This window comes from Caloenas nicobarica, chromosome 3, assembly GCF_036013445.1.
Source record: "Caloenas nicobarica isolate bCalNic1 chromosome 3, bCalNic1.hap1, whole genome shotgun sequence".
Lineage (NCBI taxonomy): Eukaryota > Metazoa > Chordata > Aves > Columbiformes > Columbidae > Caloenas > Caloenas nicobarica.
This window is the reverse complement of record NC_088247.1, coordinates 3,363,440-3,379,737: the sequence shown is the minus strand read 5'-3', so window position 1 is coordinate 3,379,737 and position 16,298 is coordinate 3,363,440. Positions and strand designations below refer to the sequence as shown.

The 16,298-nt window shown below is 41.8% G+C and overlaps 1 protein-coding gene across 2 annotated transcripts in view; it reads left to right on the top strand.

Moving 5' to 3' along the window:
- Nucleotides 1-16,298, top strand: part of PINX1 (PIN2 (TERF1) interacting telomerase inhibitor 1) — a 74,385-nt gene that overhangs the window by 17,457 nt on the left and 40,630 nt on the right. For both annotated transcript variants that reach the window (XM_065632724.1, XM_065632723.1), the window contains one exon: nt 2,113-2,189. In XM_065632724.1, coding sequence (XP_065488796.1) covers nt 2,113-2,189 — 77 coding nt within the window. The remainder of the gene's footprint in view (nt 1-2,112; nt 2,190-16,298) is intronic.

Below are 16,298 nucleotides of genomic sequence, written 5' to 3'. Positions count from 1 at the left end.
TTCAGGGCTTGCAAGTACAGAGGCCATGGCCTGTTTGAGGTAGTAGCAAAGAGGATTTATTTTGATTTGGGTTTAGCCTTTTACTAAATATAGAGAAAAAAGAAGTGTCTTTTGACCATGTAAAATATGGAGCAAGGCTTTCAGATTAACAATATCCCTTATTTGTTTGGCTTCTATAAGGTAGGCCCGTTTGATTGAACCCCCTGTGGTCTAAAATAGGGAAATTGTCCTTTTTCAGGGAAAGAGGAAAAGTTATTTGAAAAGGCTGATGTTGTTATGGCCCTTGTTCGAGTCCAATCCTGCTTCCTTTTAGACTAAACAAGACGAGCTCACACAAAAGCGGGAGAAGGGAGCAGCAACGGTAGAAAATGCAGCTTCCGTTCCTGGTGCTGTTTGTAGTTTGGCTGCTTGAGGAACGTGGGCTCCACACACAGCATTAGCAGCCACGCTTTGAGCTGGGAAATAAACATCAAGATGAGATTAAGACAGTGATTTTAATTGCTTTTCTAGTAGCTGTTCCACTGTGATGCTGCAAAGGATTTGGACTCAAATCCTGGGGTCAGTTTTGGGCCCCTCACGCCAAGAAAGCCCTTGAGGTGCTGGAGCAAGTTGAGAGAAGGGAACAGAGCTGGGGAAGGGGCTGGAGCACAAGTTTGATGGGTTTAGATTGGATTTTAGGAAAAATTTCTTCCTGGAAAGGGCTGTGGGGCATTGGAACAGGCTGCCCAGGGCAGTGGTGGAGTCACCATCCCTGGAGGGGTTGGACAGACGGACATGAAGTTCTCAGGGACATGGGGTAGTGCCAGTGTGAAGTTAATGGTTGAACTCGATGATCTTGAGGGTCTTTTCCAACCAAAATGATTCTATGACCATCAGCTAAGTTTGTTTTCTATTAGAGAATGCAAAAAGAAGGGGGGATACATTTTTGGGGGTGGGGAAGGCATGGAGAGAAAGCATAAGGTGAGAATAGGAGCATCAGGAAACTTAAGTCTCATGTTCCAAGCCTTGGCCAAGATAAAGCTGAAAACAGCCACCAGTCTCTGATGGATACTTGCTTGGAAAAAGACGTCTGGAGGCTGCACAATGAGATACCAGAAAATTGGGTAACGCTCTCTCCTCTAGTTTGATGTGTCTCCTTACTCTCTGTGTACAATTTAGGATCCTGAGAAGAAGAAATAGGTGGAATAGTCAGGTTTGTTTTTTTTTTTTTTAATCCATTACAAGTGCTTAGTTTTGGTTTTGAGGTCAGTGATTTTGGAATCAGAGTAAGACCCCTAATAAGTTGGACTAATTTTGTTTCTTATACTTTTGCTGAGTGTTTTTTTTTTTTAAAGAATTTTCTGAGACAGGCTGTGGACAACTCTATATAAAGGCTGCTGCACTGTGGAGTCAGCGAAGCTTTTGCCAGTATTTCAGAATATCACATCACACCCTTTTGCTTCCCCCTCCCTGCTCCGTGTCTGCTATTCAGCTGGCCTCACAAGTCAGATGGGAATAATGGTCGTACTGGACCTCAGAGAAATGTTTGCTTCACCCTTGGAATTGTTTTAAGTTGGAATAATCCAGTGTGTTGCAGAGATGGAGGTTTTGCTTTTCAGAAGCAATTTCACGAATCAAAGCAAAGCCCCTACTGAGGAAAGATGGATTTTTTTTTTTTTCCACTGTATCAAGGAGCTGTAACTCCCTCACTCTGTCAGAGATGGGGAATTCTCATGAGTATCCAAAGATGTGCGGTTTCTCCTTGAACTTTTCTTCTATGTAGGACGTTACAATTCTTTTTCCCCTTTAGTGTAGCGCAGGCTGCGTCCCTCATCTTCCTATGATAATTGCAGCATCAGGTGGGGGAAAACAAGCTGCTGTTCCTTGTTTCTCAGTGGGCAACCACGAGCTGTGGTTGTCTCCTCACCAGCCTTTCCCTACACACGCATTTCCTACGGTATGTGGGAGCCACGGTCAGCCTTTTGGTGTCTTTAACATTCTCCTCCTGATCTTTTTTCCCTTCCAAAACCAATTTCTCTACCTCCGTGGGTCACAGTTTGTGTTATCAAAATGTACCTGCCATCACCAAATGTGAAATTGTGGGGTTTTTTTTCTTTCCCTTACCCCTTTCAGGTAAGGATCTCTCCTCGCGCAGTGAAGACGATCTGTCCTGTATATTTGGGAAGCGACAGAAGAGTATGAAGACGCAGGTAAACAAGAGGCTTCACCTTTCTCTTGTTTCCTTGCTATTTTCCCTTGTAACAAAATTGTATTTAAATGTCTTTCTGCTACCGTGTGCCCATCAAAAGCACAGAGTCTTCTGCCTGTGAAATTGCTGTTGTTTCCGTGTGAAGGCTGCAGGTGGAGGGCTGTGCTCTCAACCGCTAGGAAACAAGAGTGGATTTAATACATATTTTTGTGAATTAGCGTGATGCAACTTCTTTGGAGTTAGGAAAAGTCAGTATTTTAATTTTACACTTATTAGACAACACATGTCACAAAGTAGACAAATTTGCTTGATCTGAAAGATCCATAAATATCCAAAATAAAATTTGACATTAAGTAGCAACTGGCCAAACTTGACAAATTGGTCTTGTTTTCACAAGAATTGGGAAAGGCTGAACAGCTGCAAAGACTTGCTCATCTTTGAAGAAAGGATTCAAAGATGGTTTGAACACTGGTAAATATTTAACAAGAAGAATTTTCCTCAATTTTATGTAATGAGATCAAGGTTTGTATTGGCGTTTATTTTATTTATGTGTTCATTAGCATTTTGCACTTGCAGAGAATAGTCCTGATATATCAGTGTATAAAATAACCGACTTGCACTGCGACATGACTGATGTGTCCAGAAAGAATTATTTGGAAAAGATAACTTCTGGAATGCACAAATGAATATGTTGCAAGCATTGATAGTTCAGAGGCCTCTGAAGTCTCTTGTAGTTAAAGATGTGGCCTGAAACTGAGCAGAAATTTCTGAAATACTCTGTGTTTGACTCTTTGCTGGTCGTGCAATATTCGAAATTGCTCTGTAACTTCACTGTGGGCCACTGTGAGTTTTGGGAGGAGAGGAACAGAGTGAAGAATGTGCTAAGAGATCTGGGTACTAGTGAAAGGAATATAAGGCTTGTAGCTGTGTAAATGCTAAGGGATGATAAGGGAGCTTGTGAAGAACAAACATTGACTCACTGGGGATTCCTCACTGGAAAAACTCTTACTATAAAATAAAGAATACTTCAGTGGGGTGTCTTGAACAGTTTGAAGGATTTGGTCTTGCCATTATGTCATATAGTGTTATAATTTCCATGGATTGGCTGTAGGTTTTAAAATTATTGGTAGGACAGAGAAAAACGTCAAGTCTGTTTTCTGAGCGCTGTTCTCTAAACTACAAAAGTACTGTTACAGTTAATTAAACTGGAAGGTTAGAAGTAATTGAAATTAAGAACTGTCCTGTCTTGTCTGCTGCTGCAAAAAACAGTATGAACATTTGTTACAAATCACATGGTTTGGCTTGAAAGGAAAGAGTCTGGGAGAGCCACGACAGAGCCCATCTTGACTTACTTGAAATAAGCATTTAGGGACTTCAGGCCCATGAGAGCTTAGATGTTCGTAGTTCTTCTAAGAACATTCTAGTTAAGAGAGTAGATTTTGCCCACCCGTGAGTTGCCCAAATAGTTGGTCTTGTTCTCTCCGTGTGTTCTGCATCTTTTGAAACTGAAAATAAGTTTGCGAAGTGCTGTTGCTGCTTCTGGGACTGAATCCTGCAGAGCATCTGTTCTTTTGTTGATGGACGCTGCAGATAATGTGCGTTCGTGGCTGCTTGTGAAAGGTATATAAATTTGTTCATGCTTTTGCTAATTCCTTGACCGATGCAGTGGTTGGCTGATGGCTACGGTGCAGATTTCCTTTTTCCCCTCACTAAACACTAAGCTGATGGTTCAGGGTTCTGGCAAAAAGTCACAGACTGTTCCCTGTTAAGCACCCAGATTTCCACATGCAAATACAGGCAGGAGGTAATGTAGTTTGGAGCTGCATTGTCGTCTTCTGGCTACCGTCTGCTGCTAAGCAGCCACAGGGAAAGAAAGCCACAGCCAGCACAATTGCTTTTTTTTTTTTTCTCTTTTCTTCATGGATCAGAGATCTATGGAGTTTGCACAGAACAAAAACACATTGCTCAGGCCCTCCAGCTCGGAGCAATTTCATTTCGTTGCACCCATGAACTCTCCTGATCCCTTTCCATCATGTTCCAGAGCTTGGTCCTTAAGGTGGCACAAACGGAGCTGCCCCGTGAGGATCTGCAGTGCTGTCCTCTGTGCGTGTTTGCGTTCTGGTTTGAAATCCTCAGGCGCTGGGCATTTCCCTGATGTGGCAGAGAGCGCACCACGGGAGCAGGAAAGCGCTGTCATTCTCCTGGGAGCGAGTTGTTCATATCTGTTCCTGTGTAAAGATAGTGTAGGAAGAATCCTGGTGTCCATCAGAACCCTGGGGTCTGTCTTTAGGGCACAGTTCCTTTTAATTGCAGCCCCTGCAACCATTAGTTTTTTGCTGCTGTCCCTGTTCGGAGTAGATCAGCACATCTTCCACACTTCCACAGGTGCTAGAACTGGTTTTATCAATGAATCTGACTGCAGGTTCCCAGTTGTAGTTGCAATTGAGATGATACAAGGAAGTACCAGTGATGTATTGATCCTTTAAGTCCTATCTTTAAGGCTTTTTCCAAGGTATTAGATTCCTCCTCTTTTTTCACAGGTGCAGTTTGAGAAGCATTCAGTACAGATTTGATTTGGACTGAATGATCTGTCCTCAGCTCACAGTCGGGTTGTCATCTTTTGACAAAGATATTCAGCATAATTCTGTTTCCCATACTTCTAATTGTTTCAGTCTGGGATCAGAACCATCTTGGATATAACTTCATGGAAAGGTGTGGGAACTGCTTTTGACAGAATCACAGAAATACTGAGATTGGAGGAGACCTCTGGAGGTCTCCAGATCAACCAAACTCAAAGCAGGATCAGCTACGGCAAGTTGCTCAGGACCTTGACTATCTGTCCCTTAAAGCCTCCAGTTAAAGCCTGTGACAAAATTCAGTGGATGAATGAGAGAGGTCACTTAAGGAGCAGAACATGGGAACATTTTTGAATAACAAAACACACTGTAAACGGACTCAGTTGGGTGATCATTTGCAGTTCCGTAGGCATCAGAGACATGGTGGAAGTTATGGAAATGTTTAAGGATTGATGCCACTGATGACATTACGGCCAAGTTTTTAATCTGAGTTGCGGAGCTTCTCTTATTGCGAAGAACTGTTGTACCCGTGGCCTTTGAACTTTTCTATTTCTACAAATGACCTCACGTGCAGTAGTGGTTATTACGGGGATGCTCATTGGCACCGTCGTGCTGCGGCTGGCTGGTTGGTTGGTGTTATACCAAACTGTTCTTAAAGATTGGGAAAAGAGGGGAAAAAAGCAAAACCCAGGAAACTCTACCTGTGCTTATGGTCAAGTGGAAACTAATGGAAGGGCTCAAGACCAAGTAACGTGGTCTCTGGACCAACAAGATAATCCTGGCTCTTCTGGAATACTCATCAAAAATATGTCACCTCTGAACTGCTGCTGTGATAAATGGTGTCTCAACAAATCAGATATGTCAAAGAGACACTGTTCCAATTAGTCGTGTTCAGTCTTTTCTGGTATGGTCATTAGTAATCATTTTGTGATCTTGACGTGTCTTTGGCAGGAGATGTTTTGTGCTACCTTAGTCTGAGCTGTCTTAACTGCAGAGCTGATCTCAGACTCACTTTTAAACTGTCTCGGTAGCCTAGGATGGATCTGGCTAATGGGTCTTTTCTCTTGTTTCACACTGACACTACTGCAGTAAGTGAGGATGTTGAAATTTAGATTATCTACCTTATCAAAGGAAGAGGGAGTTGCCTAGAGGATTGTAAAGATTGCAAAAGAGTGGAATTGCAAAGGATATGGGAGGAAATGCTGCTTGCAGGGTCTGAAGGAGTTTCTCTAGAAGAAATAAGACCAAGATACTGGTTTAATCTATTGTTTTAATGGTTCTGGGATATGTGTTACTAATCATAGGCACTTGCAACCTTTAATTGCCCCGAATGTTAAAGATAATAGTACTTTTTTTTTTCTTTAAATTATTTTTGATAAACGAAGCGTCCAACTAAAACCTCCTTAATAAACTACACAGGGACGTTGTTTTAAAAAAAAAATACAATTCAAAAAACAGGGGAAAGAAAACAATAGCCGAGCTTCAGAGTGGACCTAAATCGAAAACGTCTGCAGTTTTTTCCCAGGGAGAGTAAGTGATCGAAAATATTGAATTGTAATTATGATACTCTCTGGAGACCTGCACTGAGGACCTGTTTTGCAGGGTAAGATCAACCAAACTTTTTTTTTTTTGCCCCCACTTTCCCTGTGATTTTCGCACTTGCTTAGGAACACTGGGAGCTGGGGAGACAGAAAAACAAATTCCATTAGTTCCTATCTGGTTGAACTTCCTGGAACCCCCACTATTTTTTTTTTTTGAATTTTTATTTTTTTGGCTTCTCAGAATTTCCTTCCTCCATCCAGCTGTGTTTCCTGATGAAGCCTTATCACTGGAGAAAATGCTCCTGACTGAGACTGAGGATTTGGGAATGAGTTACAGACAGTCCCAACTTGCTTGCTGAACAACACGATTCTGGCACTGATTTCGCTTTGGGGGCTGGGGGAGTAATTCTGTTTTGCCGGCGCATTTGTAATGACTCTGTTTGAGATGCAGAGAAAAAACTGAATGTTTTGCATCCATCTCACTTCCATGTCTCAGGCCATTTGATGAGTAATCTGCTTCCTCCAAATTTTTGCGATTTGGATGTAAACCTGCGTGAGTTCCCTTAAACCACCTAATCCAAATAGCCCAAAAGTCTCAAGTTCGTAGCTATTTCTTCCGTGTTAGTCATTAGAAATGTAACTATCCACCCTTGTTGCTTTTTCACTTTATTTATTTTTTTTTTTTTTAAATCAGGAAATTGTCTTCTGACACATTTTGCAGAACTTCCTCAACTGACTTACATTTCCCAGCACTTATCAGAAAAGCATGTTGGCTAATCTTAAGGGACATGACTGAAAATCCATTAAAGTCTGGCTCTGCCGTGGGCTCACCAAAGCTCTGGATAAACTGATGTCACTCCCTTCACCTCAACTTTGTCTCTGCAAAATACCAATCATCATATTCATGTCTGTGGGTTTCACAGTCATGACTTTTAGGCAATTTGTAAGTTTAGTCTGGGTTTTTTTAGTTGTGACAAAAGTTTTGATTGCACAGGTATAGATTTATTTGCTTTTTTTTTTTTTTCAGCACGGTCAGGGAACAAAAAACTGCAGAAGAGAAAAATGAGTTAAAAATTAACTTGTTCGGTTTTTTTCACCGTTCTGCTTTGGAGACTGCAGCTAGCATGAGGTATTTGGGACCGAGAAGCAGAACAGAAAAAAGGACATCAAAAACCTGGAGAGAGTCCAAAAGGATTTAGTAAAATGGGCGACAGGGTTAGAGGGCATGTCCTAGAAGGAGAGAGTGGAGGAACTGGAGATGTTCATCTCAGAAAAGTCGCAGAAAAAGGTGACCTCTCTGCCTATAAATATCTGGGGGTCGGGGGAGGGAGGAACAGAGGAAGGGAAGGGATAGTAATCAGGGTAGGCAAAAGCCAAGAACGGTGCTGGGGGTGAGAACTTCAATTAGAAAAAGGAAGACACGAGCTGACTCTTCGACAGGCTTCCTCGCCGTGATGTCAGCGGGACAGTGAAGAGTCTCCTAAGGGAAATCCCAGCTCCTTAGTAAGTGACGCCAAGAAAAAAAAAATAAATTTAACACTTTTAAATCCGTTTGAATGGGCAAAGATGAATTGATTCAAGTAAAACATCTCCCAACAAGTGATTGTGTGTCTAACAAGTCACTGTGTGACTAAAGGAGATGAACTTGTGCCGAAATCCCAATCTATTGGCCTTCTCTGTCCAGCTGCTTGTTCTCGTGCAATATTTTAGAGTCTTAATATCTTTGAAACCTCTCAGGTTATCTGAGGATGGATTAAAAAGTTGCAGGAGTGCATGGTGTACACAAGTGTCTGGGCAGAATGATTGTGGAAACTTTGCTTCCTTAAGAAATCAGTGTAAAAATGTAATTGCTGTCAGCGTGTTTCAGAGGAAGACAGCAGGAAAACACTGAGATGGTATCTTTACATATTTCCTTCTTTTTTTATTATACATTTGCTGTCAGAGAGAATAATTGCATTTTAAAGGCACTGAGTATCTTGTGCCTAGGTATTATAATTATTCTCAGGCTAGAGAGTTTGTCAGATTTGGGGTTAAAATTTAGAACTGCACAGTTCTTATTCCTGTATATGACTTGCTCCTTTCAGCACAGACTTATGTAATGTCTTGTGTATTATTGGGAAGAGTGAATATAAGTTTTACCAAGAACCAAAGCAAAGGAAAACAAAAGCTGGTATTTAGCCCCACCCAACTTCGTTGGTAGAAGATCTGGGCACAAGTGCCAAACAGATGCATTCACTGTCTCCAAAGATAGTGAAGACGTATAAAGCCAAACCCTTTGTAGAAATAGGTGCCTCTTTCCTCACTAATCATAAGGGACATATAACAGTGAGGTATATCCTATCCAAAAAGTTATACTCCAAATATATTCTGTTTCAGTGCAAAAGCTGTGTTCATGTGATTACCGCTCAACCCTCCTGACCTAGTCAGTTCTTGTGAAGGCTGCATTTTTAAATTTTTTTTCATGTTTTTTTTACTGGGGAGGGGCTGGTGACCTAGTGGCAGATTCTGCAAGATGATGTAATGGTGCTTTTTATGCGTTTGGTATCCCCAGGAACCTGCTTCTCACTTGAAAGGTTTCTGTCACCCTTTAGTTCACTGCTCCTTTGACCAGCATGACTTACTTGCTGCGGATTTTTAGACTCGTGATCTAGGGAATGGTAAAACTCAGCTTCAAGTGGCTTAGTTCTCCTTGACTTCAATGGGAGCTCGCTGTGTTCTGTAGCATCAGTATTAGAGGTTTGTGTGCTCATCTGTTTTGTTTTTTCTTACCCTTTGAATTAAATATATTAAAATTACCATTCGCTAGGGCTTTTTACTGCTTCAGTAATACTTTGGTTAATTCTTTGGCCTCTCCAGTTTTGTTCTTTCGACTCTAACAGCCAGAGTGATCATTTCCAAAACAACACAAAAAACCACACAAAAACCCCACAAAACCACAAATAACAAAAACCACAAACAAAACAAAAAAAAAACACAAAGAAAAAAAACCCAAAACAAGAATAACAACAAAACCCGACCCCCCAAAACACACACAAAAACCCAAACAAACAAAGTAAACCCCAAAAGAAACGAACTGCACCACAGATTCTGGCAGGAGGTACCACTGTGAGGCCTTTGCCTGTGCTTGAGGGACAACCAGGACAGGTTGGTGACACGCATTCCCAAGGAGGATGACAATATAGCTGAAGGGCTAAACGCATCTCCAGCCTCCACAAGTGGTACAGGCAGAGCAAATCTTTTGGCAGCATGGACTAGTGAAAAGTGGAGCTAAAAATCCTGTTACTCTGAGCTGGTAACTTGTGACACCCTATAAGTTAAGTGAGAAAAACAATTAATTAGGCTCGAGGTGTTAATTCTGGCCATATTTTTAATACTTCTCCATGCAGATAAGATTATTCCAGGAGCACCAATAAAAATCACTTTACCCAGCACGGTGTCCTCGTGGTGCTTTTGATAAAAGGAGGAAAAGCAAAGTATCGATGTTTTCTTGCCTATTCTATAAGCGCCTTGTTAATCAACTTGAGGATAAATTATTGCTGTTGAGATGTCAGCAGAGAGAGGGAGAGGAAGAGACGTCTCCTCATCTGGAAGAAATGGAGCTTTTTCTTCTTGTTTCATTGGAGAATGGTCTTTTCTCCAGCGTTAGTTCCTTGGGGGAGTTGTTAGGAGCAGAAACAAAACTGAGGGGGGCTCTTTTGATTTATCTTCTCTCCTTCCCGTTTGGTCACTTCGATAGGCTTAAAGAGCCGAGTTGGCTTTAATGTGTTACCATTAGAGACCGTGCATTAACTGGAATAAACCATCATGCCTCGCGGTGAAAAATATCCCTTGATTGGCTAATTAATCAGTCAAAGGGGAATGACACGGCCCTCGGCTTGAGGGACTCTGCTGTGCAGGTAAACAGGTCATTGATAAATGGTTTGCCCACAAATTCATATATCAAGAAAACTTAGTCATTTTTTAACTACACTTTGTGTGAAAGCTGCACTGCATTTTTGGAGGCGTATTTTTGCTGCCCTTGCTTTTTGCATTGTGGGATTTTTTTAGGTTGTGGAAGTTTTCGAGAGGAAAAGCCCAAACAGACCTTTAAGTTTGTAGTTCTTCTGTTTTATGAATTGGGTAAAAAAAAAAAAAAAAAAAAAAATCTTCAAGGGTTTCTTCCTCTGCAAGGGGGTTAGAAATCATGGGCATGGCTTTGTGTTGGGATTGAGTGGGTCTCTAATCATTTAAACATACTGAGACTTTTCTGTGGGTCATATTCGGTCCTCAGGCCCTGCATGAGAAAAGCTGACATCCATAAATGGGTCTAATGAAATAATTGGGGAAAATATATGAAGATGCAGGTCCATGTTGGGAAAAGACTTCGTCTTACCTGATTCAGTACTGGCTTTTAGCATCTATGTGCTGAATTTTGTCATCTGTGTGGTGTGTGACACATCCTGAAAAGGTGGTTCTCCAGTGGGATTCTTCACTGAGAGTTAAAGAAAGAAGAAAAAGAAAAAAGGGATGAAATTCCAACTCAAACTGCATAAAAATATGATCCACAACCACTCTTATACATGGGGTGTGTAAATAGGGTTAAAGCAGAGTAACCATGTAAGGAGGGGTAAAACAATAATGCTCGGTGTAGCTGCTTAACTGGGTGCACAAAACAAATCCTAATTGTGTTTTTTTTTTTCTTCTTTAACTCTGTGTATGCCATGGGAAAGTATCACACCAGTACCTAAGAATATGGGTTTGGGCACTAGAGAATAAATTTAACCTTATTTTTGTCATGTGTAATCCCTTCCTCCCAAACAACCCCTGTCACGGGCCTGCGCTTTTATAGGACGGCTTTGTTTTGCTTTTCCTTTTAAAAATATTTGTGTGATCAAAGACCTTTCTTTAAAAAAAAAAAAAGAAAAAATTCCAGTGCAGTAGTTCAAAACAAGGAAAAGTCCATTTTTTTTGATCCTATCATAACAGGATTTGTAGATGGAAGTGTGAACCAAGCAGGTGGTTTCCTGTTGGTTTTTAAAGCCAGGTGGGCAAGTTCTTGATGATGAGCTGATCTCGCAGGCTGTCACCTGCCCTTCTTTCCCTGATTTTACTTTCTGCTGGTGTAGCGCGGTGCCCAGATGATGGTCCTGGATGCTCATAGCACAGTCTTATTTTTCCTGACTTTTAGGTATTAAAGAGTGTCTAACCTTTCTCCAAAGGTGTCTTCTGATTTTGGCTCATCTGATTATGAAACTGCTGCTTGGTTCAGATGGGGTAAGCAAACCAGAAGTTGGAGCGAATTAAATGATTCAGCCTGAGAAAGCGCTTAAAATCAAAGAAACAAGCTTTTCTACCTCCAGTCCTGTATTTTGACTTCTCTTCTGAATTGTTCTTTCTTCAGCTGTGACCATTTGCTTTTTTTCCCCTCTCAAATCAGGAGAAATGTCTGTTGCTGGAGTGTGACTTAATGGTAAACTTCCCCATCAAGGTAACCTTGGGAGAGGATGAGGCACTCGCTTCTCCCTCTGCCCTCACTTCAGCTGCCTGATGTATTTGAAAAGTTTGGCAATTTGAAGTTAATTTGGGCTCATTTGACCTTTCTCAAAGTAATAAGACAAGGTCAAGAAATTCATTGCCTGTTCTTCCCTACCTCTACGCAGGGGTGTCAAACTCTTTTTCACCGGGGGTCGCATCAGCCTCGCAGTTGCCTTCAAAGGGCCGAATGTAATTTTAGGACTGTGATTTTAGGACTCCTACATTTGTGCAATCCTAAAATTGCATTTGGCCCTTTGAAGGCAAGCACGAGGCTGATGTGGCCCCCAGTGAAAATGAGTTTGACAGGCATGCTCTGCAGAGTGAAAACTCTGCAAACTATCAGTGTGTTTCCTTTGAATAATTGTGTTGCTGTCATATATATATATATGTGTACAGGCCTATGTGACCTGCTGACTAATATCACTGGTTTGACCATCTGCTAATAAGTGCCTGTATCCCTCAGTTAAGAAAAAAGGAAGAGTATGATGGGGAAAATGATCATGCAGTAGGATAGTAGGTACCTTCCATGTTCTGGGTGCTTCAGCATCATCTTTAAAATGATCCTTTAGTTGCCAGGATCTCAATGATGATGATGACGGTGGTGGCTTGCCGTTCTCCCTCACGGAATGCTTTTGGGAAAGGACCTGAGATTTCATACTAAGGATGAATAGAAAGAAGAAAAGGGAATGGAAGGGAGCTCAAGCAACCCTGAGTTTTGTGGAGTTGGAAAGCGTTTGGCTACCGATTCTGAAGTTTCTGTGCATGTAACAGTGTCTGAACTCTTCCCCGCGCTGGGTTAAGGGATGTGACGTCTGTCTGTTGTGCGTAGTTTGTTCTTTCTCTCCTTGGGGGGAAATGGGTTGTGCACTCAAGTGTTTTGATTTGGCAAAGTCTCGGTAATATGAACCCAGTGGGTATTAGTGAAGACAAGTTGAAGTGTGCTCTGGCTTTGGAGCAGATGATGATGCTGTTTATGATAGTTAATTTCCGTAGAAGTCTGCGGTGGACCTCCAAAAGTCTCTACGTAGATGAGTTTTAACTTGCTGGTAGAAGATGCTCGTGTCCCTCAGGATCCAGGTTGACCAGGGCTGTTTTGGTCACCAGCTCTCACTTACCCCAACTGAAGTTAAGCACTAATATTCTGCTATACTGATCTTTAAGGTCCTATGAAAAAGACAAGACCAGGATTGATTTGACATGGGATAGCAGAGGGGACAGAGAGTGAGAAATGTGACTATCCACAGGGCTGACGACTTCTAATCATTTAGTTCTTTCTTATTATTTCTGTTTTGCTGGGATTTATTTGAAATCCACTCTGTTCTCACCACGAGCTGATTTCTTCCAAGTGCTGGGACATGTTGGCAGCGGCAGAATCGAACCCAGCTCAGGCTCAATCCAATGTCACCCGTGTGTTACAGGCTGGTTTTTAACAACTGAAGAGAAGATCAAAAATATTGTCTGCCCTAAAATCCTGTTTTCCAGAATTTTGAAGAATTTAAATGTCACTCAGTCCTTCAATACTTGAAAGAAAATTATTTATTCTCCATGCTTTTTTACAAAGAAATTTCTGTAAGCTTGCGAGAAGAAGAAAGCTACTGTAGTACAGCAAATTAGTCAAATGCTAATGCTGATTAGGAGATGCTTTCCTAATTCACAGAAAATACGATCAATTTTCTTTGGAAAACTTCTTAAAAAGTTATTTTCATTTCAAATAGTCAACTTGCTTGTTTTGCCATGAATATTGGCAGTTAGAAAAATAGGAATTACTACAAATGTCTCGTGGTCAAGTACAAGCTAGCAGGTGCTTTTTATTATCATTCATGAGACCACTATATCTTTTAATGGAGTGAAGATCTTAGATGAGGGAAAAAATCATCAGTTTTAGTTATTTATTATTTCAGGTAAGCCTTTGTGTATGTCTGTGATGTCTCATATGAATACGGTTCATGTATTTCATGGAGAAAAAGGGGAACAGCATAAGTAATTAAGCAGGACTTTTGTGTTGATCCTCCCCACCTCTCATCTACTCCTTTGGTACTTAACTGTATTCAAAAAGCACCTTAATCTGTACCAAACAATCCAAGGTAACTGGGACACTCCCTAGGGTTAGCTGTCATCCAGTAGAATAACTGTAAAATCCTCTGGAAAGCAGGAGATGTGGAATTTCTCTGCAACTATTGATGTACTAAGACACTACGGAATTGAGTATAAAAAGTGTCGCAGCAAAGACATCGTCCTGAATTCTGGTTTGACGCACAGCATATCGGGGTCTGCTAACTCTATATGTCCCTGCTGCCACATTCCAGCAAAAGCTGTTTCCTCCAACAATTCTCAAATAATCTCAGAGCTTTAAATCTTTATTTACTTGCCTGGCTCAGCTCCTCCCAGTATCAAGTTCTTAATGGGTTAGTAAACAACATGTTTAGCCCAGTGGGTTATTAAGTTTTCTAAATATCTTCCTTTTTCTATGTTCTCAGTCTGTTCAGTAATGATATCAATTCAAAACTCAAATTGTTCCATGAAGACCACCATAATATTCTGCTTATATAAACCTTTTGGTGCTACTCGGCTTGAATCTGGGGCAGTGGTAGAATGAAACACATGGCTGTTGAGTTATCTAGTTCTCAGGTTTGCTTCTACCCAAAAATGTTTCTCCTGAACTGAAGAATGAATGTTGTGGGGGGAGCGATTCGGTGTTGGCCAAAGTGACCTAATTTCAGCCTCTTAATATCTGTGACTGTGCTAATGCTGAAAGCTTTGGGCATCCATTCACATTTCGTCTTACAAGCAGGGAGAACACGGGGCCAAACTTTGAGGTGATGAGAGAAAATTGCGTAATCTCACACGTCAGCAAACGACTGGAAGAGGAAGTTTTTTGTTGTAACTTGCACGCTACGAAGTCAGAAGGCGAAAATGTCCCTGGTTTGACTTATGCCTTGTTAAGCCTTCTGTTAATCGCTGCTTTTAAACCCCTCTCTCCCAGCCCCTTTGGATTTGAGCGTGTGGTTTGTCTGTAGAGGACATCACCCTGCAGGAGATCCCGGGAACGCGGCTCAGGTGAGGAGCAGCAAACCTGCACTCGGGGCCCTTTGGTTCCCTTTCACCGCTGTCCTACTCACACGATGTGCAGCCTTGGGTCAAATTACTTCCCTGCATCCCAGTTTCGCAATCAGTAAATCCGGGAATGACTCACGTACCCCATGTAGGAGATGTTAACCTAATTTGTGTAAAGTGTGTGGTTCTTTGTGAAGTGCATTGAAATATTTACGTTGTAAGTGAGAATGCTGAGGTGTGAAGTATATCATACATGTTCAGGTTCTCTGATTATTTCTGGAGAACTAGAAGAGCTGTTTGAAGTGTAGAATCACAGGATGGTTTGGGTTGGAAGGGACCTTCCCAGCTCCCCCAGTGCCCCCCCTGCCATGAGCAGGGACATCTGCACCAGCTCAGGTTGCTCAGAGCCCCGTCCAGCCTGGCCTGGGATGTCTCCAGGGATGGTTCATCCACCACCTCTCTGGCCAACCTGGGCCAGGCTCTCACCACCCTCAGCGCAAACAATTTCTTCCTCATGTCTGGCCTGAATCTCCCCTCTTTTAGTTTAAAACCATCACCCCTTGTCCTGTGTACGGTATGTGCTTACCCGTTTACCTTTTGAACTTTACAGCCATAGTGCCTATAAAAGCTATTTTGTGGTTCTAAGACGTTGTAACTTAATTAAACTTTCGGAGATTCCTGAAGCGTGACTTTCTCTGGCTTTTCTGAAACCTGTGCAAAAGCAAGACTGTTTACATAAAATCTGGATAGGAGGAGGGAGTTTTTTTCCAGAGAACCAAGTTACTTGCACGACTGAGGTTGAGGGTTTGTAAACCTGCAGATCTCTGAATCTTGAAAAGCTGAGGTCAAGCAAAAAAAGTGAAGAATGATCTACCTGCAGGAGTGTTTGTATAAATGATTGCTTCTGGTCAAGTGAGGCAGCAACCCTTGTTTTGACAGCTAGTACTTAATGTATCATTTGGGCTGCTGATTCTCCGACATCCATTCATTACAGACCTCCTCTTACCAACCAGAGCGCTGCAGGGTTGTTTTCTCTTTTTCCTTTTTAATAAGCCTTGTGTTTCTCAGTTACCAAACGGCAAAGGAATGCTGTGTGTAGCAACTGCGATGGATTGCATCCAAAGGCACAAAATATGGCCCGTTCCTTTTTTCCTCCGTTGTCGTAGGGAAATGGGCGTCTCCAAGAGACGCCCATCGCTGTAGCCCTTTGCTCTTCAGCCACAAAAGTCTGGGTGTTCTGATTTTAACACTTGCTACTAGAAAACAGAGGTTTGTCGCTCCTGGCAACTGACTTTAGAAAAACACTGATAACAATAAAGGGCTTCGTGCCCTGTCCTGGCTTGTGCTTGCTTTCTGGGAATCTTCCAGTGTAGTGGTAATGCTGTCCTTCTGCTTTAACCCCCTGGGTGGTAGAATATGGTTTGT